Source organism: Carettochelys insculpta, chromosome 9 (genome assembly GCF_033958435.1).
Source record: "Carettochelys insculpta isolate YL-2023 chromosome 9, ASM3395843v1, whole genome shotgun sequence".
NCBI lineage: Eukaryota > Metazoa > Chordata > Testudines > Carettochelyidae > Carettochelys > Carettochelys insculpta.
This window is the reverse complement of record NC_134145.1, coordinates 2,658,106-2,685,586: the sequence shown is the minus strand read 5'-3', so window position 1 is coordinate 2,685,586 and position 27,481 is coordinate 2,658,106. Positions and strand designations below refer to the sequence as shown.

The 27,481-nt window shown below is 56.4% G+C and overlaps 1 protein-coding gene across 3 annotated transcripts in view; it reads left to right on the top strand.

The window, feature by feature from the left end:
• Positions 1–27,481, top strand: part of ERI3 (ERI1 exoribonuclease family member 3) — a 210,925-nt gene that overhangs the window by 59,017 nt on the left and 124,427 nt on the right. For all 3 annotated transcript variants that reach the window (XM_075003314.1, XM_075003313.1, XM_075003312.1), the window contains exon 6: positions 21,421–21,493. In XM_075003314.1, coding sequence (XP_074859415.1) covers positions 21,421–21,493 — 73 coding nt within the window. The remainder of the gene's footprint in view (positions 1–21,420; positions 21,494–27,481) is intronic.

The window sequence follows — 27,481 nt, the reverse complement described above, 5'->3', positions numbered from 1 at the left end:
CTGGGTCTGGGCTGTCCTGTCTGTCTTGCGACACCTGTCCCTAGGGCCGGGGGTGAGGGAGGAGAGGGGATGATAAAGTGGTGGATATCTAGAGCCTGTCTTTGGCAGGACCTGATGCGCACTGCACTCCTTCCTGTCCCCAGGGCCCTGGTCCTGTGGGGTGATAAGCAAGCAACAGGCTGAGTACAGGTGGCTGTAGGTAGCAGTGGGCAAGGCTGGTACATCCATGCTGCAGGAGGGGTCTGGGTGGGAGGGATGGGTAAATGATGGGCTGTGGCTAGCCTGCCAAACCCCAGGAGGGAGAGGTTTGATGCAGGCGGGTGCCTGTGGATTAGGGCAGCACCTTCTGAGTGTGGGGGCTAGAGAGAGCCTGGCTGGTGGCAGGGGAGGGGCAGGCTGCTGTCTCAGGCTTTGACACTTCTGCTTGGCTTGGAACCTCTCAGGTGACATGGGCTGGTTTGGCTGCTGGTCCTTGTTTTTGTTGTGAGGTGGCACTTGCTTGGAATACCACAGATCTTCACGTCTGTCCATCCTCCTGCACCCACCAGGCATGCGCATGGCAAGAACCTAGGTGGGGGAGAAGGCCCAGCAGCGGCTGGGCTGGGCTGCGGTGCAGAGGTTCTGCAGAGCTAATAAGGATGTCTGGCCCTGCCACAGCCATCTGTGATGGGCTGTGAGCCATCAGTGCGTGCCGAAGAGGAGAGGCTCCTTGCTTTTCCTAGGTGGATAAGATCTCTGGCAGAGACACCGTGCCAAGCTTGAAGGAGGGGGCTGGGAAATGAGCAGCTGATCCTGTCTTTGTATTTGGATCGACTGCTGATGAGTATGAGCCAGGCTGGCGAGGGAGAGACGGCTGTTCTCCTTCCACCTCTCCCCTTCCTCTTGTTAAGATGCAATTTCTTTAATGAGGAAAACCTCTTGAGTGGGAACATCACCTTTCTGAAGGCTTGTCCTGACAAGGCAATTCAAGCCGACAGTCACATATCAGCTTCAGCAAATACCAGTCACTCATTATAAAACCTTCCCCCTCCCCTCGAAAAAGAAAAAAATGCTCCGTCCCCAGACAGGGAAACGAATGGTACTCCGGCTCCAGAATACATCATGACAGGAGTGGCTCTAATGAGAGAGGGCCATTCATTCTCTTGGAAAGTTCCCTGTGTCGGCACAGAAATGTTATTAATTAAAGAAGAGCTACCTGAAGTAGGAGATGAAAGGGGCCCCGGGCCTGCCAAGCTAAAGCAGTCGTGTGAGGATACAGCCTTGTTAGGCACACAGGTATGCTCAGCCAGAGAGCTCCGGTAGCCTCTGGCAAGGAGCAACTTTCCAGGCAAAAAGCTGCTGAGCCATGCTCTGACCTCGCTCAGGTTCAGCGGTGTCGCACCTGAGCTATCACCCACACCGGTGATTAAGTGATAAAACTTACACTGATACAGCATGTGATGACAAGTGCAACATACAGCACAAGGGTCAAAAAGGGGGAGCAGCTTTGGGGTGTCTTGTGATAGTGATGGAAATAAGGGAGCCTAGACGCTTCTCAGGCTCTTGGTTTGAAAGCTCTTTGGGGCAGGGGATTTAAGTCAGCATGTTTCCCCTCTTTTAAAGCGCTGACTTACTGTCTCCATGAATGGGCCCCATCACCTCTCAAGCCTTCATGGATTTATCGTTTAACACCCATCTGGCCTAGAGAAGCATTATCCCCCTTTCATTACTAGGGAGGTGAGACACAATGAGATTAAGTGCTCTGCCCAAGGTCATTCACATGCTCTGTAGCAAAGCTGGGAATTGAGTCCTCTCTCGTGAGTCCCAACCCAGTGCTTTAACCACACAGCCGTTCATCCAGCCCTGTGCCTGGTTACAGCATTACATAAAAATAATGAGAGCCATCAGGTAAGTGTGCATGTGAGGGGTATCAGCGGCAGAGGCCTTGCTACCTGTTTGTGTTCCAGGGTAAGGCTCTATGGCAGTGCTTTCTGTGGCAGACCGGAGAGTGCAAATTCACTTCTTCACAGAAAAGGACTTGCCCAAAAGTTAGTGTTTTGTTGAGTGTTAAAAGGCCAGAGCTTGCAGCTAACACGGTGATAAAACACAGGGAAGTAAGTGGCTTGAAATGTTTATAGCCCTGCGTGCACTTCTTAAAGTGCACATTAGTGAACTCTTAGTGGGTAATTATAACATGGCTTTTATTTATTTTACTGTTCTTTTGTGAGTTATGCTGGCAAGCCGGCTGCCCATTCAGAGGAAATCAGCCCTTGTGAGGGTGGTGGGGGCCCACCTCTGCGGGCTCAAAGGATGAGTGCTTTTGCTCTTTCAAATCTGGGACCTTAGTAGTTTAGTGAACTGGCATGCCTAGCCTTTTACCACTGGAGGCTTGGATTAAAATCCTGGCTTGGTCCTGAGTGAAAGTGAGTTGATAGCCTTTACATCACTCTTGCGAGTGCTGTTCTGCATGGCAGCAACCAGGGTGGGCCAGGCACTCTGTGCTTGGGAGTGGTCACATAAGCTGTGGTTCAGGCAAAGACACAAAGCGAGCTCAGACTAGGTAGAAACATAAAGGGTAACGAGAACTCATTCTATAAATATATTAGAAGCAAGAGGAAGACCAAGGATAGGGCAGGCCTGCTACTCAGTGAGCAGGGAGAAACAATATCTGGGGACTTGAAAATGGCAGAGGTGCTTAATGACTTTTTTGTTTCGGTCTTCACCAAGAAGGCCAATGCAGAAATGCTTAACATGGTGCATGCTAGTGGGAAGAGGGTAGGGTTAGAGGATTAAAAATATCTATAGTTAAAAATTACTTAGAAAAATTAGGTGTCTGCAAGTCACCAGGGCCTGATGAAATGCATCCTCAAGGAGCTGACGGAGGAGGTATCAGAACCTTTAGCTATCATCTTTGAAAAGTCCTGGAAGTTGGGAGATTCCAGAAGACCGGAAAAGGGCTAATATAGTGCCCATCTGTGAAAAGGGAAAAAACAACCCAGGAAACTACAGACCAGTCAGTTTAACTTTTATCCTGGGAAAGGTAATGGAGCAAGTAATGAAGGAATTCATCTGGAAACATCTGGAATAAAATAAGGTGATAAGTAACAACCAGAGTGGATTTGTAAAGAACCAATCATGCCAGACCAATCTGATAGCTTTCTCTGACAGGATAACGAGCCTTGTGGGTAAGGGAGAAGACGTAGTGTGGTATACCTAGACTTTAGCAAGGCGTTTGATGTGGTCTCACGTGATCTTCTTGTCAATAAACTAGGCAAATACAGTACAACTTAGATGAGCCACTATAAGGTGGGGTACATAACTGGCTGGATAACCGTCCTCAGAGAGGAATTATTAATGGTTCACAGACGTGCTGGAAGGGTATAACCGCAAGGGTCTGTTTTGGGACTGATTCTACTCAATATCTTCATCGATTTAGATATTTGGCATAGAGAGTACGCTAACAGTTTGCAGGCGATACCAAGCTGGGAGGGGCTGCAACTGCTTTGGAGGATAGTATCGGAATTCAGAGTGATCTGGAGAAATGGTCTGAGGGAAACAGGTTGAAGTTTAATAAGGACAAATGCAAAGTGCTCCACTTAGGAAGGAACAATCAGCTTCATACATACAGAATGGGAGGCGACTGTCTAGGAAGGAGCACTGCAGAAAGTGACTTGGGGGTCATAGTGGACCACAAGCTAAATATGAGTCAACAGTGTGATGCTGTTGCAAAAAAAGCAAACGTGATTCTGGGATGCATTAACAGGAGGGTTGTGAGCAAGACACGAGAGGTCATTCTTCCACTCTACTCAGTGTTCACTAGGCCTCAGTTGGAGTGTTGTGTCCAGTTCTGGGCACCACATTTCAAGAAAGATGTGGAGAAATTGGAGAAGGTCCAGACAAGAGCAACAAGAATGACTAAATGTCTAGAGAACATGAGCTATGAGGGACGACTGAAAGAACTGAGCTTGTTTTGTTTAGAAAAGAGAAGACTTAGAGGGGACGTGATAGTGGTTTTCTGGTACCTTACAAGGAGGAGGGAGAAAAATTGTTCTCCTTGGCCTCTGAGGACAGGATAAGGATCAAGGGGCTTAAACTGCAGCAAGGGAGGTTTAGGTTGGGCATGAGGAAAAACTTCCTGTCAGGCTGGTTAAACACTGGAATAAATTACCTAGGGAGTTTGTGGAATCTCCACCAGTGGAGATATTTAAGAGCAGGTTAGACAGACACCTATTGGGGGTGATCCTGCCATTAGGGCAGGGGGCTGGACTCAGTGACCTCTCGAGGTCCCTTCCAGATCTAGTGTTCTGCGGAACCCTTCAGAAAACCTTCTTGCTTTCTCTGACTCTCAGCGTGCCTTCAGTCTCTGCTGCCAAGGTGCCAGATACTGGGTGTAGGTTGGGGCGTGGGAGGGCAGGGCTGAGGTGCATCAGAGCTGTTTGTTGGGAGCCCAGGACTGGACTGGTAGCATGGAGAGGAGAAGAGCGTTTCGGTTGGGCTAGAGGAACATCAGCTGAGCTTGAGGGGCATTGGTAGAGCTTGTAAAGGTGTGTGCTGAGCATGTGGGTAGGCTCAGCAGTGCGGTGAGTCCCTCCCCGTTCGTTCAGCAGCAGACCTGGCCAAATGCACCTTCTCGGAGCTGGTGTTTTTTAAAGACGGGAACCAAAGTCACTGATGTGGTGTTAGTTCTGCATTCCTCTTTTTAAGGGCTTTTCCCTCAGGTTTATTTCACATGCTTGGCCTAGCCCTTGGTGGGCCTGCCTCTGGTGGTCACCCTCTGTGCCCACCTCTGTTCTCCCAGTGTCCAGTGGCTCCAGGAGCAGTCTTGCAAAGTGCTTGGTTTGCCTGGGGTGTGCAGCTTTTCCGGCAGGCCTTTGCTGGAGTGGCTTGTGTAGCAAAACAGACTCTGCAGGTATTACCCTGCCTGCAGCGTTGCTAGTCCTCAGCACCCACCGGGTCAGAGCCCTGGTCCTAGTTCTGAAGCAGTTGAAGAGCTGCGGGTTGAAACCACGACGAACTTCAGCACGTGAGGACCTTGATTCTGCTGTCCTGGAGTCAGGACCACAGGTGAGGCCGGATAAAGTGGAGCTGATATTGCAGTCAACAGAGGCGCCTCGGGGAGGGGCGAGAGAAGACGCTTTGGGGATGAAGCGGAGAACACCGCCTAGAATGGCTTGCTGAGGAGCATGGCGGGTTCTGTCCCACTGCGCATCTTGGCATTGAAACTGGAGCCGTTCCTGAGGGAGCTGCTCCAGTTCGAGTGCCAGTTATTGGGCTCATCAGCATTCACTTGTGTAAGCCAGAAGACGCCCCTGACCCGCCGGCACCACCGCCCCGCAGGAATCCCTGGCTGAATCCTGTGCCCCGACCCTGTGGGAAGGGTCACAAGAGGGTCACTTCTGCTTTTACAGTCTAGGAAGGGGAAGAAGCTGATTCGTGTGAGTGGGCGAAGGCCCAACCTGCTTCTGCGCTCCTCGTTCCCGCTCGGAGAGCGGTTCCCCCTTTGTCTGCGCGGCTTCCTTAGCGAGCCCCTGCGTTTTCCCACCCGGGCCCTTGGAATACCGGTACCAGTGCGCTGGGTGCCTCGAGGGGCTCGGGAAGTCTTCGCCCGCGTGAGCGAAAGCGGCAGGAGATGCCTGACTTGAGGCACCCACTTGGCAGACGTCGTACAGCCGTGTCGTCTTGGGCCGCTCTAGGGCATTAGCTGTGTCCCTGGGGCGGCCCCGTTCTCCTCCTCTGTCCAAGCTGAAACAGAGCACGTGTGCTGTGGCGCAGTTTCCTTCCCAGCGGCGTGGCTGGGCATCACCGCTGTGCCTTGGGAGCCCTGGGGAATGAAAAACGCTTCTAACCTGGCAGCGCTGCCCTCCTGTTTCACCTACCCCCCGCGCCCTGAGGCAGTGGAGGTCGACTCTGATGCGCCCCTCCTGTGCTTGCTGGCAGTGTGTTATCTTTGCCCTCGCTGCTCTCGGGGTTCGCTTCGCCAGCTGGGCTGTCAGGTCCTTTTCCTCTCCAAGCTCCTTGGTGGCAAAGACGTCACTTTGAGTCTTTCTGTGTTTTCCCTGCAGGGTGTTGGTGCGTTTCCCAGCAGCCTTCTGCCATTGCTTGAAGAGAGGGGGTGTGAGCTAAGGGGCCCCGTCCTGGTAGCTGCCTCGGTCCATTCCAATGGGTGGTGTCTCCTCCATGTGCATGACTGGGGCACGTGATTCTGGCTGAGCTCTCTAAAGACTGAACGTTGCGATCTGGGATTGAGACGCACAGACAAGTGGAGGGAAGAGACTGGAGATGGGAAGGTGGGGGAATATGAAGCAGCAATGGAGCATGGGGGGAGAGCTTGCCTGGCTCTAGGTGGCATTACCGGTTGCTCTTTGAATGCCAAAATTCCTCTGGCTGTCTCCTCCCTTGTCCTCACACCGCCTTCGTTCTGCCATGCCTGTTTTCTTCCCCAGGTTACCTCCGCTGCTGCACTGACTCCTCCACCTGCGCATTGGCCCTTCGAGTCTGCTGATGCACTGCTGCCGTTGGTCTGTTGATTGGCCAATAGGAGGCATGTAGGCCATGGGGGACTGGCCTTCCCTCTCTCATGTATGTCCTCTTCACTCTCCAGGCTGGGGCTGGGGCTGGGGTGAGCTGGCCTTGGTCTCTCCTCTGTGGCAGCGTGCTGCGCTCCCAGCTCTGGAGAGAGCTGTTACGTTTTATGGACCATTTAGCTTCCCAGTGGTGATCCTAATTCTTCACAGCATCTCTGTGCCATCTCTTGGTTATTAAAAAGCCCTCTGAAAGGGAGCTGCCCTCTGAGCTAGTGCTCTTCCATGCAGTTAATTATGGGAGAGTTTTGCTTGTATCATGAGGTTTAATATCTCCCAACTCTCTGTGCTAGGAGGATGAATTAATACCCATCTCTCCTTGCTGCTACAGAGGATGACCCATGTGCTTTGTCTCTGAGCCGAGCAGGGGGGAAGACTGTTCCTATGCGGTGTAACAAACCCTGAATTGCTCAAAAGCAAATGCGCTCGCTTTCTGTGCGGAGATGAAGGGAGCGCTGAGGGCGAGCTGGCCAGGTGTCTCTCTTTTATCTGGCGACACTTACATCAGGTGCCAAAATAGCATCTGTTCCTTTGGGGCCTGAGTGGGCTCCCCACTTACGGGAAGGCTGATTACCTTTGACTGACAAGGTAGCTGACGGGAGGATCACAGCTGTTACATAGCAGGGGTGAGATGGACGGGGGGTGGAGGCAGCTGAGGGAGGCTTGCGGCATGTCAGCGTGATGTGTGCACGGTAACGGGAAAGAAATCATTAGGCTGTGCAGTTCAGGTGTGTGCACCCTGCCCCGGCCACTGGCGCTGGGAAGTGCCATGTGAAGCGTTACCCCCCCGTCACGCAGGGTGCCATGCAGCGAGCAGGGCCAGGCCAGAGAAGGCTGTTGTGAATGGATGCGCAGGGTTTTGTCGCAGGTCATTGTGCTTACGCAGAACCTTCTCGTGGCATGGCCACGTTAACAGAAATCAGAGCGCCGGGTTGCCAGTAGCTGACATTCTCTCTCTGTAGCGGCGTTGGGCTGTAGGGAGCCCGGTGGGTTTGTGGGCTGGGCTCAGGTAGAGATTTGGAGAGCTGGTGACCAGTTCCCATCGCAGTGGCTGGGGTGACTTACCACTTCCGAGCTGTTCCCTCAGAACCCAGAACGGACTTTGGCTCGAGCCCCCAGGGAGCAGCGTCTGTGGGTGCCTGACAGTCCCTCTTGGCTGCTGGTTCTCTTGCAGGCAGCCTGGGGCTGCCTGTCTCTTTGTTCAGAGAGTGACAGCAGTGTGACACTGTGAAAATAATTACTAACAAATCACGGAGCTGACTGCAAACAGCTCGCTGGCTTCAGAGGCACGTCAGGGAGCGTTAGAGCAGGGCAGCGAGAGCTGCGCAGGGGCTGCTGTGCTTGGGCTCAGCGCTGTGCTCGGGGGAGGGTTCGCAGACCTCTCGCCCACCGACCCCTCTCGCGAGTGCTCCGGCCAGTTCTGGGTGTGCAGTCAGCGTGGGAGGCCAGGCTGGGGGGCTCCATGACCTAGCGGAGAGCGGTGGGAGGCTGCGGTGTGCGGAAGGCTCTGAGCTGTGCTCCTGGCTCTGTCTCGTGCCTGGGACACCCGCCCCTGTTCGTACGTCTGGAGAGGCTGGGCTGGCTCTGAGGGAGCTCCCGCTTTGGTGGGGGCCACGTCAATCTCCTTCCCTCTTCCTGCGCCCCGTCCCGGGCCCTCCCCGGCACAGAGAGGATGACAGTTCTTACTGCTGAGACGTTGCCCTGGGTTTGCGTATCCCTGGGGTGGCCTTGTACCCAGCCCTGGTCCCTGCGCTGCTGCCTGGCACGCTAGGCCAGAGCACAGAGAGGAGGGTGCATGTGCCTGTGCTGGCTGGCTCTCGTGGCTGAGCATGGTGGCCTGCTTACGTGTGGCCGTGGGCTGGGTTTGAATTCTGTGCTTCGGGACAGCAGGCGAGGAGTGAGCTGCAGGGATGGAGCGTGGGGAAGACGAGCTAAAGCATGTGAGGTCTCAGGAGGGTTCAGGAGAGCGGGACTGGGGCTGGTGGTTGGTACTGGGGGCCAGCTGGGGGAAGGGGGGCTGTTCCACCATGATCCGAATGGAGGGCAGCCCAGGGAAAGGCAGGGCCCGGGCAGAGCCCTGCGGAAGGAGGGCGGGGGAGCAAGCGGCTTCTCTGAAGGCAGCACTGGGAGTGGTGGGCCGGAGAGGGGAGGCGCTCAGGTGGGGCATGGAGGTGACAGGGACTCAGTTGAGTGAGTGAGAGGGTGAGAGGAGGCCCAGGGCTCAGCCATCCCAGGGCGCTTCTGAGGCCCATCTGGGGGGCAGAGTGGGTGAGCTGGGCTGGAGGAGAGAAGGGCAGAGGAGCTGGTGGGTGAAGGGTCCCCCTTGTGGTCCATGCAGAGGGGCCTGGGAGAAGAGTGGCTCTTGCACCCCGAATGCCGCGCTTTGCCAGCGTAACTTTGTGTGCCTGGCTGGGGGCGGGGGGAGCTGCAGCGAGCTGCACCACCACCAGCGCTACTTGCTGGCAGGTCCTCACATCCCCATGGGGAGTGCTCCCAGTCCAGCCCTGGCCCCCGGTAGGGCCGTGAGGGCTGCCACTAAGGGAACACGGCCTCGCTCTGTGTCTGCCCTGGCAGCCCCAGAGATCCAGCCAGCTTGTGGCAGGGGCACTTGGGCGGCCTGTGCAGAAGAGGGAAGTCCCACAAAAACCTGCCTGTTGCCTTCCACGGTGGGCGGCGCTGACACTCTGCACAAGGGCACGGTCGCCCCGGGGAGTGATCCAAGGAGCTTGTGCGGTAGAAGGGTGCCTGGTGATGGGGACAGAAGGGAGTGCGTTTGGGTCCCTGGGGGGCTCTTGGTGGCAGAAGCCCCCCAGCCAGCCAGCAGCCCTCTCCCCACTGCTCTCCCTTTCCTTGGCGATTTTTCTGTCAGCCAGCTCTGTGAGCACTCTGGCTGGCCTGTCTAGCGAGATGTGGAGGGCGGGGACGGCGCTTCGGCTGGCTTGGGAAGGCCTCGCTCGCCAGCTCATACAATATTTATACCGGGGCTGGGAGTCAGCGGTGGTGACCTCTGAGGTCACGCTGTTAAACAGCTTCTGCACCCCCATGCATTCTAATTGCTGCACTTGTCCTTTGCTCTGGAGAATTTGCCTGCTCAGTGTCGGGTGAAGCACATGCTAATGGCAGCTATTCGGGGCTGGGGGGAGTCGCTCTCTGCAATGAAAGCCCAACTTGTTTACGCTCACGCAGCTCTAAATTGGGGCTGAGCGCTTCCATGGACAATCAGATGCAGACCCTGTTAGCGGGCGGGCGGGAATGCTGGTGAGGTCACCGTGCTGAGCGCTTGCTTGGTATCATGTTCTGCCTTGCCTGCTGGAGGCGCCTTCACCCAGGGGGGAATTTCCTCCTCCTGCTGAGTGTCTGTCTTTTTCCCCAGCCTGGCTCCTGCTGACTTCAGGGGCAGGGCACTGAGGTTGGCCCAGGGCAAGCAGGGCTGGCAGTTGAGGTGAGCAGGCTGCATATTTTGGTGCTGGAGAAGCAAGGGAAGTGCCAGGGGCTGATCTTCGTGTCTTGGGTTCAGGCCTCAGGCCTGCCCGGTGCACGGATGCCACAGAACGAACTCTTCTGTTGTAGATCAGTACTGTGGTGCTGGGAGAGGTGGGGGGCAGGGGTGTGTGTGAGGCAGGGGAGCTTTGTAGTTAAGGGGCAAAGTTTCCTCTTCCCTTGAGTGAGCAGCCGCGAGTCTGCTGAGCAGCCCACTGATGAGTGGGGGCCCCGCGGAGGCTCCCCCGAGAGCAGAGATGCTTTCCAGCTGAAGCTGAGCTCTCCAGACTTAGTGGTGCGAGGTGGCCCACGCACAACGTGCCGGCCTGGCCACCTGCCTTCGTTGGAAGAGCTGGTTGCTTTTCCAGCGGGGCACCTCGCGCACCTGGGGGACTCCGTCCGTAGTCAGCGTCTGCCAGGGGAGGGCAGGAACCGTTCAGGCCCAGGTCCGCCTGTGGCCAGGCCACAAAACTGCGTATTCTGACGGCAGGACAGTCCACTGGTCCTGTGACCCAGCTGGCAGCCCCCATTCCCTGCCCTGCCCTGCCCTGCGGAGTGGAGAGGCCCCCTTGCTGGCAGGGCGCTCGCTGCTCTCTGGCTGGGGACTAATGGTATTTAAACCGTACTGTTAGCGCCACCGTTGAGTGACCCATGTAGCGCTGCGGGGGAGGCCGTCCTATGGGCCTTCTCAGAGACAGAACATCAGGTGCGCCCGCTGCCCCGGAGCTGCAGCTGTGCCTTGCTTAGCTGTGGTCCTGGGTGTGTCTCCGGGTGCCAGTGCTCTCCAAGTTCCCGTGACAGCACCCACAGCCTTTCCCTCATCTGCGCGAGGGCTTGTGCTCGCCCCTCAGAGTCCCGATCCTCCGAGGCCTGGGGAGATTTTCCCAGGGGACAGAGCCCCCCACGTGGGGTGTGAACTGTGCCTGGCATGGTTTTGTGACACACCCTTTGAGCCATTGTCGTAATCACAATCTCCAAGTGTCTTGGGAGTTCCTATTAGCCTAGTCGCTTGGCGCCTGTTTCCGTTTCCCGCCGTCGCACCAAGCTAGAGACAGCTGCCTTGTCTGCCTGTCTGGCCAGAGCCAAACCGGGTAGCAAGTCCACCAGACTGTTTGTTTGAATTGGGCACAGATCCAGAGACTCCACCATCTCCACCTTCCCATTCTCCAGGTGGCTCTTTGTCTGCTGTTCTGAGCCTGTCGATACTGGGCCGCCTCCTGAACGGGTAACGCGCTCTGCAGGGTCCCAGTCTACCTCTGGGGCATTGCTCAGAGACGTTTCAGTGGTGACGTTTGCAGAGCTGGACGGCAGTACAAACTCTTCCAAACACTTTGCTTTGGCTCGTGCCTCTGGGGCTGGGTGGGCCCTGGCGCTACACTTCTGCCTTCAGCCGTAGCTAGGGTGCTGGAGCTCCTCCTCCCTGTGCGATGCAGCTTGAAATCACCTGAAACGCATCAGCCACGGGGGGACGCTGCTTGGAGCAGTCGAGATGGACGTTGTTATGGGCCCACCAGTTCCCCCGCTCCTTCCCCCTGCTGTGGGGAGACTTAGTGGTAGAGAAGGGGCTGCCAAGGGTGGTTCAGCCAGGCAGCTCTTTGCAGCCTCTCTCCCCTCCGTGAGGGTTCCTGGACCTCGTGCCTGGGCTGAACGTGCATTGCTCCTGACAACCCCTGTGTGCCTGCAGCGCAGCACTCCACTTACTTCCCCCTTGCAGCCCCTGCGCGTTCCTTCCTTGGTTTGCAAGGGTGCAGGGCTGCTTCTGGACGAGGGAGCAGGAGCCCAGATCCATGGTACAGGCTGGTTTCCCCTGGTCTGGCACCCTCGGGACCTGGCCAGGCCCAGCAAAGGGAGATTTCCGGACCTGGAGAGGCTGGGCCTCCTGGCGGGGGTTGGGAGGGAGGGGGCACCGATCTCTCCGCTGGGCTCCCCTCCTCAGCCACCCGACCCCACTGCTGCTGCCACCTGCCCCCTGGGCCCTGCGGCAGCCTCCACTGCTCTGGCGGCTCTGCAGGCTGCTGGCCTGCCAGACCAACTCTGGTCCCGGTTGCTGGCAACCTCTGCCGCTGGGGCTCTTGGTCCTGGGCCGGAGAGGTACAACTTGTAATGCTATTGGTACATGAAAACCAGAGGCCTCTTTCCGATCTTGCTTGCACAAGTAGCTCACTGCCTTCAGGTGGCATTACTCCTGATTCACCCCAATGTGTGGGGAAGCCAACTCAGGCCCAGCCACGAGAGCTGTGAATCTCCGTAAGAGAAGCTGTTGAGCGTTACCACAGAGATTTATTGTAGTGTCGCTTGAATGCAGCCCTTGATGAACTTTCTCCTCTCCGAGACTGAATTCCTGCCGTGTGACAGCCTGGCTCTTAATAGTGAGAGTGTCTCGCTCAACTCGGACGAGGCAGATACCAGCGAAGGGCCGGATCCTGCTGAGTGCCTTTAGCGCTCATTAGCTTGAACAGCAGCTGAGGGCACTGTGAGCTGGACAGGACTAGGCCGAAGGGGAATGAGTGTGATGGTGACTTCTAGCGCCTGCTGCCTCGGTGCTGGAGCGGAATTGGTTTTCTTGTGAATGAACTGCTCTTTGTCTCGTGGAGCTAACTGCTGCGTCCCCCCGCCCGGCTGCTCCGCGTGGTCAGCTCTCAGGTCCCTCCTGAACGCCTTGTCCCTGGCAGAGCCTGAGGGGCCGTGGAGAACATGGGTGTCACCGTGAAGATGACAGGTACCTACGGTTAGACCCCTGCAGGGTGGCTCCCAAACAGGTGTCTGGTCCGGTGCAGTCTTTGCGTCCCAAGCAAGGGGAATCTCAGCCCATCCCTCTGGCAGAACGTGCCCTGCAAATGCAGAGCCTTTGCTGCCAAACAGGCTCTGGAGAGGACAGGGTGTTCCGCTCAGGGAGGTACTGCTGGGCTGGTTACGCTCGCTCAGCCCCAGGTTGATGGAGAACGGTACCACACTGTGGGCAGTGAGCTTGTGTGACAATGGTTTCTCTTCTCAGGCGCTTGGCGTCGGCTCTTGTGTGTCACCACACCTCCCAGGGCCCTGCACTTGGACTGGTGCCCCCACACGCCCCACTGTATGTGCTCCCGTGCATACCGCCTCCTGTCACTAATGGAGCATGGATGCTTTGCTGCTGGTCAGCCCTCATTAATATCTGGAGGTGACAGGTTGACATTTGGAGGGAAGATTTTCCGTGACCTTCGTGTTGCGTGTGTAATGCTGGACTCAGCCTCCCTTTGCCTGCTGGCGCCTTAGGACTGCAGCCCATCCCTTTTCAAACTCTGTAACCCCTTCCCGGCTGCCAGGAACCTCCATGCCTGCCTGCCTCCCTCGCCATTCCCTGCACAGCAGCCTGTCGAGCAAATGGAACGCATCCATCTGCCCGGCGGCGTGCTCCTGGCGCGCCGGTACGGCGGTGTGCTGCCTGGTCAGGAGATGCTGGGAGTGCAGGGGGGTGAAGCTGAGTGCCCAGTGAAGGCTTGGGAGGTGACACCTGCCGATGGAATGCCTATGGAAATTCTTGTTGAAGTAAGCAGCCGCCGCGATGCTGCTGGAAGGCTTAAGCTGGTATTTCAGGGGGCCTTCACTTCTGCCCATGGCCCCGAGTGCGCACGCCTTCTCTAGACACTCGGAGACTGTGGTGATGGGCTGCTTCTAGGCCGGGCTAACCCCCTGCAATCCCACCTGATGCTCTGTCTGGCCTCGAACGCCGCATGTTGGTTGCTAGCTGTGCTGCCTGCCTCTCTCCACTCTGAACCGGCGTGGTCATGCGGAGGAGAGCCTGCTGTCCCGGCCCCTGAACTCTGCCACACCACCCAGGTTCAAGGACGGCAGCTGCCAGCTCAGCCGTGACACAGGAGCAGCGGGACTTTGAACAGGACAGCGAGGAGCCTTGGCAGCCGTAGCATGTACCTCCGTCTCCTCTCCTCAGCCCGTCCGAGGCAGGGCTGCTGGGCTTGCAAGTCATTAGTGTTCCCTGACAGCCGACTGAGGCTGGCGCTGTCTGTTCCCACTTCCCTGCTTCGTGCGAACGGGTCTCTGAAGTTGATGTGCAGCTCACAGGCCTGTTGCACGGACATGTTTGGGGCGGGGGGGAAAGCAGAGGTGGAGGTCGCGGGTTGGTAGGAGAAGGGAGCTCTCTTCTTACCCTTGCAAGTGTGCTGTGTTTCCCCAGCTGCTGCTGCCACCGCCGCTCTTGGGCTGCTTGGGGAGTGTGTGGGAAGGGGTCTCCCTGGCTGAGCCTGGGGATACGGCGCTGCTCCCCAGCAAGGAGCAGTAAAGCAAGGGCTCCCCCCCACCTGGAAGGGGAGTCCTGTCCTTCCAGGCCATCACTGTGCGACTCCTGCACCCTGCGAGCTCTTGTAAACAGGATGCCCAACCTCTGCGAATGTAACCCAGCTACCAGGCTCACGGCTCGGGCCTGCCTTTGCGCTGGCCGTCGTGATTGTGAGGGCCCTGCCCGCTCGGCTCCATCTCAGCAGTGGGAACTGCTTGTGGAGTTACGCGTCGGAGCCCCGGGGGAAGGTGCACAAATGGGCCAAGTGCCTTGCTGTCCCCATCTGTGCTGTGTTCCCAGGTGGGGGGCGTGGGGAGCTCTGGCTCTATTCGCGGTAGTGAGTTGGCCTGTGGTTAGTTTGCTCACAGGTCCGAAACGGGCCCTTGCTGGCCCGATGTGCTTTACCTGGCTGCAGCTGGGGCAATGGCGCCCGAAGGGAGTTTAGAGGGTGTGCTTCAGATGCAGCCTGCTGAATGTGCGGCTAGCAGAGACGGGGCTGCGTGCCAGGCGAGGCGGGGCTGTTTGTTCCATAGCTAGCTGGAAATAAACTAATCAGCCTCTAGACCAGGGCCAGCAGCCCCCGGCACGGGTGCCAAGAGTGGTACCTGAGCCGATTTTCATCGGCATGTGAGGCCGGAGCTCAGCCCGGCCCCTCCTCCCCTGTGCCACTGGGAGCTCGCTCAAAGCCAGGCCGCCTGTGGATTAACGAAAGACCAGCTAATGCCGCCAACCACCACCTCGGTGGCGACGCTCTGCATCTTAACTTAGTTGTGAATGAAGCTGTTGTAAGTAGGACTGTGAGTGACTTGAGAAAGTATCCCCGGCGCTGGGACAGCACATAGAGGCCAAAAGGCCAAATGCCGGCACTCTGCCTGGGAACGGTTGCTGACCCCTGCCCTAGACGCTGCTGCTCTGCGGCTGTCAGCAAAATCCCCTCCACCGACTTTTGGCATAGAAGGCAGTGGCCCATTACATAGACCTGGGGGAGGTGAAGTGCCCGGTGCCGCTACCTGCAGAAACAGCTTGTTACCAGGCTTGGCGTGAGCATGGAGGTAAGCACCCCCACTGGCAGTGTAGAGTATCACTTGAACAAGGCTGGGTGTCTCCGGAGGCCCGTGCCCTGGAGTAAATAATAGATGTTTGGGTGAACTTGACACGTTCGGCTTCAGGCCCTGGTGTTCTGAACTAAATTCCCTCTGCAGTTTGTTGCATCCATTGCTTTCCTCCGCTTCCTGACCTGTTGTGTCTGCTTGTGTGCGTAGTTATCAACCGCTGCAGTGTCCCTCGTGGGAGGAGGGTGCCGTTACTGGCGGCTGAGGGGTTGTACAAAAAGAGGAGCAGAATATTGCAGAATACCCCTGATAGGTGTCTGTCTACCTTACTCTTAAGCCTCTCCAGGGATGGAGATTCCATAATCTCCCTAGGTAGTTTACTCCAGTGTTTGACCACCCTGCCAGTTAGGAAGTTTTGCCTAATGTCCAACCTAAACCTCCCTTGCTGCAGTTGAAGCCCATTGCTCCTTGTCGTGTCCTCAGAGACCAAGGAGACCAATTCTTCTCTCTCCTCCTTGTCGCCCTCTTTGAGGTACCTGAAAACCACTATCATGTCCCCTCTAAGTTGTCTCTTTTCTAAACTAGACCATCTCAGTTCTTTTTATCTTCCTCATAGCTCATAGAGGGCAGGGGGTGGTTGTCCTGTGACTGGGGGGTAGTTGTTGTCCTGTGACTGGGGCTATGGAACCAGGACTGGGAATCCTGTGGTGCCAGGACCTGGAAGCCAGCCAGGGCTGGGGAGCCACAGGTAGTGTTGGAGAAGTGTCCTGGGCCAGCAGCTGGGAGGGAAGCCCAGAGGTCATTGACCTCCCTTGGTCCAGCAAAATCCCTGGGCTGGGACTGCTCAGGTCCTCAGGGTGCCGGACCAGGGAGGTATGACCCATAGCAAAAAGATGCATTCAGTGTAGGCCTGGTCTACGCTCTGGAACAAAGTCAATCCCAGATACTGAATTCTAGCCACGCCAGTAGCAGAGCTAGAATCATCGTATCAGAATTGACTTTCTGCCCTAGTGTAGATCAGGGCTCTTCAGGCTCGTTCCAACATGCCTCGCGCCATGTGATAGTGTGGAGTACCAGGGTCGATGGCCGAGCCCAGAGATCGATTTTTGCCGTGTCTTCACGTGTGGCAAAATCGAACTCCAGATCGATCGTGGCACATTGAACTCTGGGCCAGCATAGACATACCCCTAGTTTTAAAGGCTCTGTTTGATTGTAAACCAGCGTCTTTTTAGTGGCTATATCGACCCCTGAGCATGCGCCTTTCTTCAGAAAATAACTGCAGTAGAGGGGGAAAAGTAGGGTGGGAAAAAGGGTGATTTAAACTGCTTGATTTAAATCAGCCTACCCTGAACCAAATAACATCTCTGTTGAATGGGAAGGTGGAGGTTCACCTTGCCAGCAGGGGTTGTACTTGCTAACTTACTGAGTTAAACTGCTTCATTAGTGAAGCTGGTACAGCTGTCTCACATAGACAAGCCTTTAGCTGTGTTTTTATAGCCACCCTCTTCCCAGTCAGATGGGGCACTTGACCCGTCCCACAATATGGCTCTTCTGCCCCACAGCACAACCCATATTAGGAGGGCAGGGCCGCCCAAAGCTCCCCCTGCAGCTCGGGTTTCTGAAGGGCTGCGTCCTTCCACCCCTTTGCCTGTGCTGAAGAAAGTGCCCCTGAGACTGGGTCCCTCATGCTGGTTGCTGGAGGCTGGCTCCACCCAGCTGATAAAGCTCGGCGCTCCATGTTCTTCAGCAAGGAGCCGTCAGCCCATGGGAGGGTGAGTCCCACTTAGAGGATGTGGTGGTGTCTGTGCGCCCTGGCTTTGGCAGCCGCGCCCACGCTGTGCAGGTCAGCTTTGCCCCTTTCCCTCCGCACTGAGAGCGTTTGGGAGGGAGCGAGTCGCAAGGCCAGAGGATGGTGAGAAGATGCTGATGCCTTCTCCTGCCCTGCCCACAGCTGGGCTGGCAGCACATGGGTTTGGTTTTGAACGGCTGAGACCAGGTCCATAAATATCCAGGTTTCATGTCCCTTTTCTGGAGAGGGCCGAGTTCTCCTTACCAGCTCAGTGTCACTACACCCTGTGTAAAAAGTGGTCTCATTTCTTTGTCTCCTGACATCCTGAACCCAGGGGCAGCTGGACATGACAAATTCCGCTTAGTCAGGAGGCTCAACCATTAATTTTTTATACACTAGGATCACCTGAGCGACTGAATTAAATTACCACTCGCCCTCTGCCCCGGGCTGTACTGGTGCCGAGGCTCCGAACGGAGCTGGAGGAACCTGTTGCAATGAGAAACCCCTATTTCTCGCCTTGACCCCCAGCTAATTAGGGTTAAATTGATAGGCTATCGCAGCAGTGACACGTTGTCTCTGCCTCTGTTTGTACAAGCGGATACAATAGCAGAGGAAGGCCCAGTCTGTGTCCTGCACTGTCTCCCCAGACTGAGATAAAAGGTGTCACTGGTGTGATAACGGCCGCGCCTCGCGCTCCTTTATTGTTGTTCAATTTGCTGTTGTTTAATCCCATCTCTCTTTCTTTCAATACCCTTGGCCATATTTTAACTCCACGCCATCGCATAATGATGCCCTGCTAAATGTGTGCGGAGATAGGCGACTCCAGCTGACAGCCCTTCCTGATAACCAAATTCCTGCCCATCCATCATCCGCCTGCCCTCCCTAACTTCGGGGAAGTGGTAACTAAAGCGTGGCCGTTTATCACCGCTGAGCTCTGCGCTTGGAGAGCTGGCTTCAGAGCCATGTGCCCTCGCCTCCTGCTTGCATACTGCTCCTCTCTAGGCCCCATTTGCTCGCAGCGTTCGGCAGAGCAGGGCTGTGGTGGGAAATGGAGCTCTTCCTGTGTGTGCCGGCTGCTCCCCCAGCCAAAGCAAAGCTGTGAGCATGGCTGGCCAAGGGCAACGTGCTCCCTGGGGCCCTTCCACGCCTTTCACATACCTCTGTTCTGTAACCTGCACAAGCCCAGGGCCCGGCCCCTCTGCCCCAGCCATGCCTGTGTTTTGAGAGCCAGCTGGGATTAACTGCAGGAGTCCTGGCTGCTGCAAGGACAGCTGCTGTGTGACACGTGGGCTCTAGTGTTGGGCGGGAGGGCCCTGCGGTGAGTCAGCGCTTCGCACTGCACGTAGGCTGGGAGGGAAAGCGTAGGGCCAGGTGGACGGACGTTTCAGGCAGTTAGTGTGCTGCCAAGGTGTTTGGTGACTTCACTGCACCAGGCGGCGTGTGAAACAGGCAGGCACTGGGGGCCACTTGGCTCGCACCAGGGCAGGCAGCTGCGTTGCTGCAAGCTGCCAGGGGTGTGTGTGTTCTGTCGCTGTTTGCATGGCAGGCTGGGAGACAGGCTGCATCCCGCTTGCTCGCGTGCCGTGGAGAAACTGAGCTGCCCTGTCCGGTGAACCTGGGTGGATGTGTTAGCAGCAGCCATGGAGCTCGCAGGGGGAGAATGCTGCTCTGCTCTTACTAGCCCCTGGAGCAAGGCCCCAATCCACTTGGCAAGCAGGGAACCCTTCCCTGCTGTACCAGTGGAGTCTGGGCTCTGTCCAGCAGGTAAGGCACTGGCCTGCGCTGTAACAATTACAGCCCCTAGTGCCCACACGGTGGGGCTCTCTGCCTCCCTCCCGTGGCTGGACTGTGCTGCCTGAGCCCTGGCAGGCCGGGTCTGGGAGCTCATGCCTGTGCATCCAGAGCTCCCAGGTCGGACCTAGTCCTGGTGGAATTACGCAGCATGTGGTGCCGCAGTCCTGGTGCAGAATTCTCACCAGAGCCCAGCCCCGTGGCCGATGTGTCCCGGTGTGGGACAGAGACCAGGAGCGTCCCTGGTGCCCGTTCACAGTGGGCAAGCTGGAGCACAGAGCGGAGAAGAGGCTTGTCCTTGGGCCAGGAGGCGGGTTGGTGGTAGAGGCCACATTTCCTGGTTTCCAGCCCCTTGGCCCTGTCATGGTGGAAGCGCTCTGGATGCTGTCCCATGGTGCCATTAGCCAAGAGGGTCGGGGCTATTTCTTTGTTGTGGGCCAGATCCAATCCCTGGGGAAGGCAACGGGGCTTTCCTTTTGTTTTGCGTGGGGATGGTTTGGGCCCTGCGTGACATATTTCCGATGGGGCACTACCTCCAGAAGGAACTTAGCTTGGTTACGGCTGTCAAGCTCCTTGTGGTTACGTGCCAGAGGTCAGAAAGGCTGACGGGTGTAGCCGCCAGGTGGGCTGTTTGTTTGGGGGGGCTCCGGTGTGTTCTGAAATCACCTGTGATTTGAGGACAAGTGGAAACCAGCTTCCATCATGAAATGGCTTCTCTGGAGCTTGGCCTGCCGCTGGCCCTGTCTGATTGGCCCCCGGTGATGTCATGCCCAGGTCTGTATGCCTCGTAAAATGCCTGGCTCAGGCTGTTTTTAATGTGTGAATTCTCTTACATACTAGCAGGAAGTGACCCTGGATGTCTGTTTCAGAGCAGCTGGCTCTAGCATCACACAAGTCATGCCCAGCGAGGACGGGACTGTCTGCCTTGTTGCTTAACCAGTAACTCCCCTTTGTAATAGGCCTGGTGCTCCCCTGTGCACCTGGTCCTGAAAGGGGCTGTGCCCTTCCCTCTCCCACAGCAGGTAGTGCTGGGCAGGTCTGGGGGGGTCACGCCTGTGTGGGGCTGGGCACTCCCCTCTCCCACAGCAGGCAGTGCTGGGCAGGTCTGGGGGGTCACGCCTGTGTGGGGCTGGGCACTCCCCTCTCCCACAGCAGGCAGTGCTGGGCAGGTCTGTGTGGGCAGGGAGAACATAATTTGTTCCAGGCCAGAGCTGTGCAGGTGTGGCTGGGATGCTCTTTGGGAGTCCAGTTGACCTGGAATGGGTGCAGATAATTCACTGCTGGCTGGGTCCTCCTAGCGAGACTCCTCCCAAGATGTCTGGCAGCTTCCCACCTAACCCACAACCCAGGGTTTTCCCAGTAGCCCCGGTATGTCCCCTCTTCTGGCACCTAAGGCTGCGAGCTGGGCTGCTGCTGCAGAAGGCTGAGTCTGACGTAGGCTACCTAGGCAGTCAGGGACCGCGGTAATGACAGCTGCACGTGGGTCTAATCCGTCTATGTATCTGATGGCTGTATCTGGAATGTTACTGCTGTCCGATGGAAGAGTCCCTGTCCAGCACTGAGGACAACTTCAGCCATGAACGAAGAGGCCCGCTGCTTACCACGCATCAGATGGAATCAAAACCAAACCCAACTTACTTCCCGGTAACCCCCACTGCTGTCCCCCACCGCTGCTCCCCAGCCTTCCCCCCCAGGCGAGGGCAGCCCTTGCTCACGTCCTGGGCGATTGTGGATCGGAAGCAGCAGCCAAAGGCCTCTGGCTGTAATGCCCTGTCGCTGTCCCTGTCTCTTTTGCCTGTGGCCCTCAGCACAGGAGCCTCTGCGGGCAGGGAGAGGCGTGCTCCTAGGGCCTGGGCTGTGGGGCACCTGGGATAGCCACACCAGTCCCGGAGCACACTGGAACACCTGGGCCTGACACGCTGCTGTGTGGAACGCCTGACATTTCTTGTTTCCAGAGCCCCGTAGAAGTGCCTGTGTCCGGCTGCCGCGCGATCTGGCCCTGCATCCCATAAAGCAGCTTGGCCACACAGGAAGTGTCTGCAGACGGCCTCCCCCGAGGCCTAGCTGGGTTGTCTGTGTCCTGTGACTTGGCAGATACGTTGTCTGTCCAGTCTTGTTGGCCGGTGAACTCACTGGTCAGGAGCTGCCTGTGCTGTGTTACTGGGGAGCACATCTCAGGGCTGCCCAGATGTTCCAGCCACGTTCCTATCGCTCCCCCGGGAGGGCTGGATGTAGTGCTGAGGGTCAGTACAGCTCCCACACAGCCCACATGCAACGGGCCTGAGGCTTGGGCTGATCCCTAGCTCGGGGGGCGCTTGCCACGTGCTCCAGACCCTTCTCAAGTGCAACACGTGAAGTTGACTTGGGGCTCTTGCCCTCCTCCTCCTCAGCACTGCAGGTGCTTCCTAAGCCCAGGAGTTTGTGTGGTCCGGACGCAGTGACTGAATGGAACCTGCTCTCTCTCCTCTCTTCCAGGTTACCAGGACAGTGCCAGTACTTAGGGCTGCCGGTTGCTGATTACTTCAAACAGTGGATTAATCTGAAAAAGGTACTTTTCTGCAAACCGCCACGGTCCCCTGTCCCCTCCCGCTCGCCTTCTCGCCTGCGCTCCGAGGGGCTCTCTAATAACTACTGCTGTTTTGCATTGAAATGAAGGAGTTATTTTCGCTGAGAGGCTGGGGCTGAGTGAGCCCTTCTCCTGCGCCTATTGTGTCTCTGCTAATAGAGTCTTACTGTACTTGATGGAATATGTTCTGCAGCTGTGGAGAATCCGATTGCGGCAGGCCTAGCGCTGACGATCTCTATGCATAATAGCAGAGCACTCAGAGGCACCTCTCCAGCTAAGGCTGTGTCAGCTTGTACATTGCTCGCCCTGTGTTTTATCTTCCAGGGCTTTAGAGTTCCTAAGATCAAATCCCCTCCAGGCTGTATCGTGGTTGGTAGCGCCCCGGCCCCGGGAGCTGGGTGGTACCCACAGGGATGTATTCCAGTGCTACATTTCTCCTTTATGGACAGCTCTCACTCTCCCACCCCTAGCCCTCCCCACACCCAGCAGCCGCCCACTCCACCCCTACTGCTCTATGCTTCCACAGGAGAGTCCCAGGTGGAGTCGCTCTCTTGTTGGGTTTTCTGCAGCAGCTTGCCTTGCTCCATGGTGCCCCTACCGGCTGAGTGAGGAGCGGCCTGGGTAGGGTCCGAGGGGACTCTGGGCCGGACCACTCTTGCAGCCTGGAACTGGGTTCTGAGGTCAAAGCTGTGAACAACGCCCCCGGGGACCTAGTGCAGACTGCAGTGGGGTGAGAATTCCTTCCAAGGCGTGTGCGTCCCTGGAGTTTGTTGTGCTGTTGAATCGAAGGGTTTTGGTTACTAGCCCTGCCCTGATCGTTAGGGCCTGAGGAAGTGGACCGTTAAGGAAACCAGACGTATGGAGGTTGGGGTTTTACTTCGGCTTTTTGTTTTACATGAGACTGTGTGCGACAGGACGGGCAGCAGCAAAAGGCCAATTTGCATGATGTAGTCCATCAGTCAGGGTAGAGCATGAACTTAACAAGGGCTGCTGGCAGCATAGTCTGCATTGAACTCGTCAAGGGGCTCGCGCATTCCCTGCTGTCAGAGCAAATCTTTTGGCTGATTGCTGGGCCTCGGTAAATGCAATCTGAAAGCACATTGGGGCATTCTGCAGTTCAGTGACCATTAATGATTGCCATTTGAAGTTCACTAAACTTCTGGTGAGTGGATAGCAGCTATATAACCAGCAGGGTGATTGGCGCAAAGAAAACAAACCAAAACAGCAGAAGACAAACGCTTTGCGCTGCGGGCTCGGATATGAACCGGCTGAGCCCTAAGCTGTGCTCTGCCCCTGGCCCCAAGGCAAACAAATTGTGGCTGTTTGCAGGAGTCCTACACTACCTGGGTTGGCAAGTCAGGAGTCTGGCTTCATCGTAATCCAGTGAGACATGCAGGGAAGGGGTTTTCATGGATCCGGTTTCAGCTGATACTCCAAGCTGAAGCCGAGCACTATCAGTGAAGCAGCAGAACGCACGGCTGCAGGAGGAGAGGAAGGAAAGAATCACTTAGCGGAGGTCTGTCCAGCTCTGCACTTTGAACCGAGGGTCATGGGCTGGGGCCGGGGTCTGGCTGCTTCCAGGGCCTCCCCCACCCCTGGGTCCCCCAAGCAGGAGCTCCTCTCTTTCAGGCTGTCTAACCTAAGTGCTTACTAGCTAGTCCCGTGCGTCCTCAGCCTAAAGGCGGCAGAGGGGATAGGCAACCCAGCTACTGGTTCCCCCCATGTATAATAGCTCACCCCTAGGGAGGGCTCCCCTCCCGCCACTCTCAGCTCGCTGTTCCTGAGGGGCGTTCACATCTGGGGCAGTGAGAGGAGGAGCAACTCTGGCCTAGGTTAATGGCATGCCCAGATGCATCCTGAGCTGTTCTCCTTCCTCAGAGCTGGCTAAGGCCCTCTCCGGTGCTGTGGACAGAGTACGGGGAGACCAGGGACCTGGATCTCTATGTGCAGTTCTCCTGCAGCCTTTGATATGTTCCTAGCACCCCCTCCCACCCAACACCCCCATACGAAGGCCGTGTGCCTGATAGGAAGGGGAGTACCCTGGGCGTCGGGAGACCCGGCTGTGCCACTGCCCTGCCGTGTGACCTCAGTCACATCCCTTCTCCTCTCAGGTCCCTGTTTCGCCGCCTTTGGGTACCGTGTAAACCTCTCAGAGCTGGGTGCGTGGGGCTTCCAGTCCTCGCTGCAGCAGAGAGAAATAACAGCCGGGGGGGAGAGCAGCCTGATGGAGGTGCTCCTCGGTGGCTCACACAGGCCAACAGCCCCTCCTCCCATCCCTCATGTTCCTGAGCCATCGCCTGCGCCACTGACCTCAGCCCCCAGAGACAACCTTGGTCGTGCTGAGCTGGCCAGCTTGTAGGCTGTGCTTCAAATGTTAAGTAAAGTCCGTGTGTGAGTGTAAATGAGCGTCTGGGGGTAGTGGGTGTCACTAGAGCGGTCTGGCCACGGAACAGGCAAACCTCTGCTCTGTCACCTCGAGCACGGGGTTCCGTAGTGCTCGCCTGATCCAGGAATGGACAGGGTTCACTGCTGCAAGCTTAAGTTAGCCCAGGAAAGGGGCGCACGCGGCTTGCTGAGTGACGAGCACCTCCGTGTGCGGGCACGCAGCTTCAAGCAGGTGTCGCTTCACTGTGCTTCCGCGCCATTGCCTCTGGGCCCGGGGTGGGGGGCGTGTGCCATAGTACCTTGCTGAAATGGAGCAGTCTCCTTGGACGCTCCGATCCCCGTCCACTGCCCAGCAAACCTGAGAATGCAAGGCCCGAGCCTCACTGCTGAGCAGTCGTTCTAGCCTGGGGTTACCAGCCAGGCTTGGAAAGGCGCAAAGTTGGCTGGTGAAAATGCAGACGTCAGACTAGCATATAATTCCACCAAAGGTGCCTTTGAAATAGCCGCAAGTCCTGCTGTGGAAGCTCCAAGGTGCGTGTTGGTATGGGAGGAAATTACTCCCACGTACGTTTTGGGGATGGTCTCTGGAAAAGAGCCTGACATGGCTCTGTGTATTGGGCAGAGCAGCAGATCCTGCGTGGTGCAGGACTCGGCTGCTGTGCATGGGACAAAACACAGTGGAAAAGGGGGGGAGCATTGTCTTTTGTGCTCCAGATTGACACCCACTCTGCTCCCGTAGTTTTATGCGCTTTGCCCAGTGAGACGTGCACTTGCTCTGGAGCTGCCCCGCGCTGCATTTGCATGTTACGGTTTTGGCCTCGCGTGTTTTGCATAGATGCTGGGGTTCCCCTGCTGACCACTCTGGCCGTCTGGGAAGTTGTTCGCGCGCTCTGACCCGAGGTGCTCTCCGAAGGGGGTCGCAAATGAGGGCTTACAGAGCAAGGCTAGTAGCCCCCTGCCTGGCCTTGCCCCTCTGGACCAGAGTTTTGCTAATGCACCCGTGCGGTCTCTGCACTGGCAGGAGCCTTTCGCTTCGTACGTCGCCGGAAACGCGCTGGCACTCACGCGGGAGCTGAGGTGTTGCAGACCGGCTGGCAGCTTGTGATGTTGGGAGAATGAGCTCCTCAGGCCAGCAGAAGGGTGGGCTGGGCCTGGAGTGGATGACGCTTGGGGCTGGCTGCTGTGCGGGGCCTTGGGACAGGCAGGGCTGTCTTTTGTGGGGGACAAAAGCCGAAGGAGAAATAGCTCCGTGCAACTGAATGCGTTGACAGAAGTTTGACTCCCCTCTCCCCCGACCCGCCGGCTAACGTATCCCCTCCACCAAGCCCTAATCGCTGCCTGCTGACATTTGTAATGTCACTGAGCGATCTTGTATCCTGAATGAACTGTCAGTGCAGAGAGGACTGGGGGCAGGGCGTTTATCGCACCTGTTCCTGGGATTACATACGTATCCAGGGAGGGCTGCCAAGGAGATGGGTTCTGTTTGAGTGCTTCTGCGTATCAGATAGCCCCTGAGCCTCCTCAGCAGAGAGTGTACCACTCTGCCAGCCACCAGCCTCCATCATGCTGCTGCCTGAATCTCCTCTTCATCAGTCACGGCTTCGTGGGCCGGGGTGCAGCCACGTTCGCAGGGCTCTGTGCTCCAGCCAGGAGCTCTGGTCTGCAATGTGGAAGGTGCCTGCAGAGTGGGGCTGCAAGAGGGGCCTGCTGCAGCAGTGGGTGGCTGGGGCCCAGGGCTGGCATAGCAAGAGGGGCGGTGGGTCCGAGCCAAAGAGCTCTGGCAGAGCTGGGGGTAGCCAAGCTTTGTCCTGCCTCTGCCACCTCCTTGCAAAATTCTACCTAGAATAACCGCAACGGTTTCCTTGACTGTAGTCTGAAGAGCCCCTTTTGCGCCCACGTAGGGCTTTCACCTGTAGGCCTCAAACCCCTTTGTGAAGGCTGTGGGCGTATCATTACCCGAAGGTCACACGTGGGGGTAAGCACGGCTGAGAGCAGCAGCGTCTGGCCCAGGGTCCTACAGTGAGGCAGACATGGAGGTCAGGCCAGCTGGGTCCCAGCCCTCTGCTTGGTCCACTAGATCAGTTGATCTCAGAGTTACTTGACGGCTCCCTGCTCTTTGTCTGTAAGAGTTTTCCCTACCCTGCAGACGTGCTGTTAAACACACCAGTGTGTCAGTTTTCACTGGGTTGTCTTTCGTTTTGGTGGCTTTTTTCTCTTGCACAAAGGAGCCACCAGCGCATTGCAGTAGGAGGGGATTGTGGGACATGTTTACAATTAAACGTGCCTGCTGTGTCGGAGGAAACAGATTAACGTGCAGAAGACGGTGACTTTGTATAAGGCTATGTAGGTTTAGCAGAAATCCATCAAACCGCACAGCATCATCTGATGGCCTGTTATGTCTGGAGTAGTGGTTCTCGCCCTTTCCAGAGTCAGATGTGTTTTGTGCACCCCTAAATTTCACCCCACTTGAAAACTATTTGCTTACAAAGTCATTTAAAAACACAGAAGTGTCACAGCACACGGTTACTGTCGAGTTGCTTAGTTTCTCATTTTACCATGTAATCACAAAAGAAATCTTAACCCCTAGATGAATATAAACAAGTCATTGCCTGTATGAAATTTCACTGTGTACTGCCTTTGCAAGTGGTTTTCATGTAGCTTGTTGTAAAATTAGGCAAATCTCTAGATGAGTTGCTGTTTGCCTGGGAGGATCTCTGCACACCCCGACTGACAGTCAGTCACTGGTCTGGAGGACTCAGCTTAGCTAGTTATATTTCTCTAAAGCTTCTCTTGCCCACCTCCTTCCCTTTCCCCTGAATACATTCTGTGACCCTCTGCCTGCCCAGTGTGGGACTCTCTGCTCTCAGCCAGGAACCTGGAAATCTCAGACCACAGGTCATCCTCCCAGCAAGCTACAATCTAACTGGTTCCCAAATAGAGCATCATCGGGTAGCTTAAGCCCGTGGTCTCCACCATGCTGGCCATTAGCCACATGTGGCTCTCTGGCCGGTTGAGCGTGGCTAGTTGGCTTGAACAATACATTTATTTTTCAGGATGATGTGGCTAGTTGGCTGTGGGACTGGCTGGACACCGTGGCCTTAGGCTGGAATAAAACTCATTCTGTAGTTAGTATTTATTGTGAAACGAAGCACAGCTTTTGCTCAGGTTTTCCCCCTGCTCTTTTCTCAGGCGTTGTGGATTTTCACGACAAGTCGTCTTTAGGTTAGCGATCTGCTGGATTAGGCCTGGTGTCCGGTCCGTGGAAAACCTCCATGTTAAGGATTTAGCGCTAGGGTCATGCGAGGCTACAACTCCCTGTCGCTTGAGATGTAAGAACAACAAAAGACCTGTTCTGGAAAAGAAAAGGCAAGACAGCTTTACTAAAGGGCAGCCAAGACCCCACAGCGCCGTGAGTTAATGCTGCCCAAAGGGGTAGAAACATGCATGATTATGTCGAAGGAGGGTGTCGCTCAAGGGAGGAGGCCAACCCTGCTGTGTGGGCAGGTGGGTGTAGTTCACGGTGGGGCTCGTGTGAACACCGGAGCGCTCTGTAAGAACTGGCTTGAGCAAGAAGAGCAGCAGAGG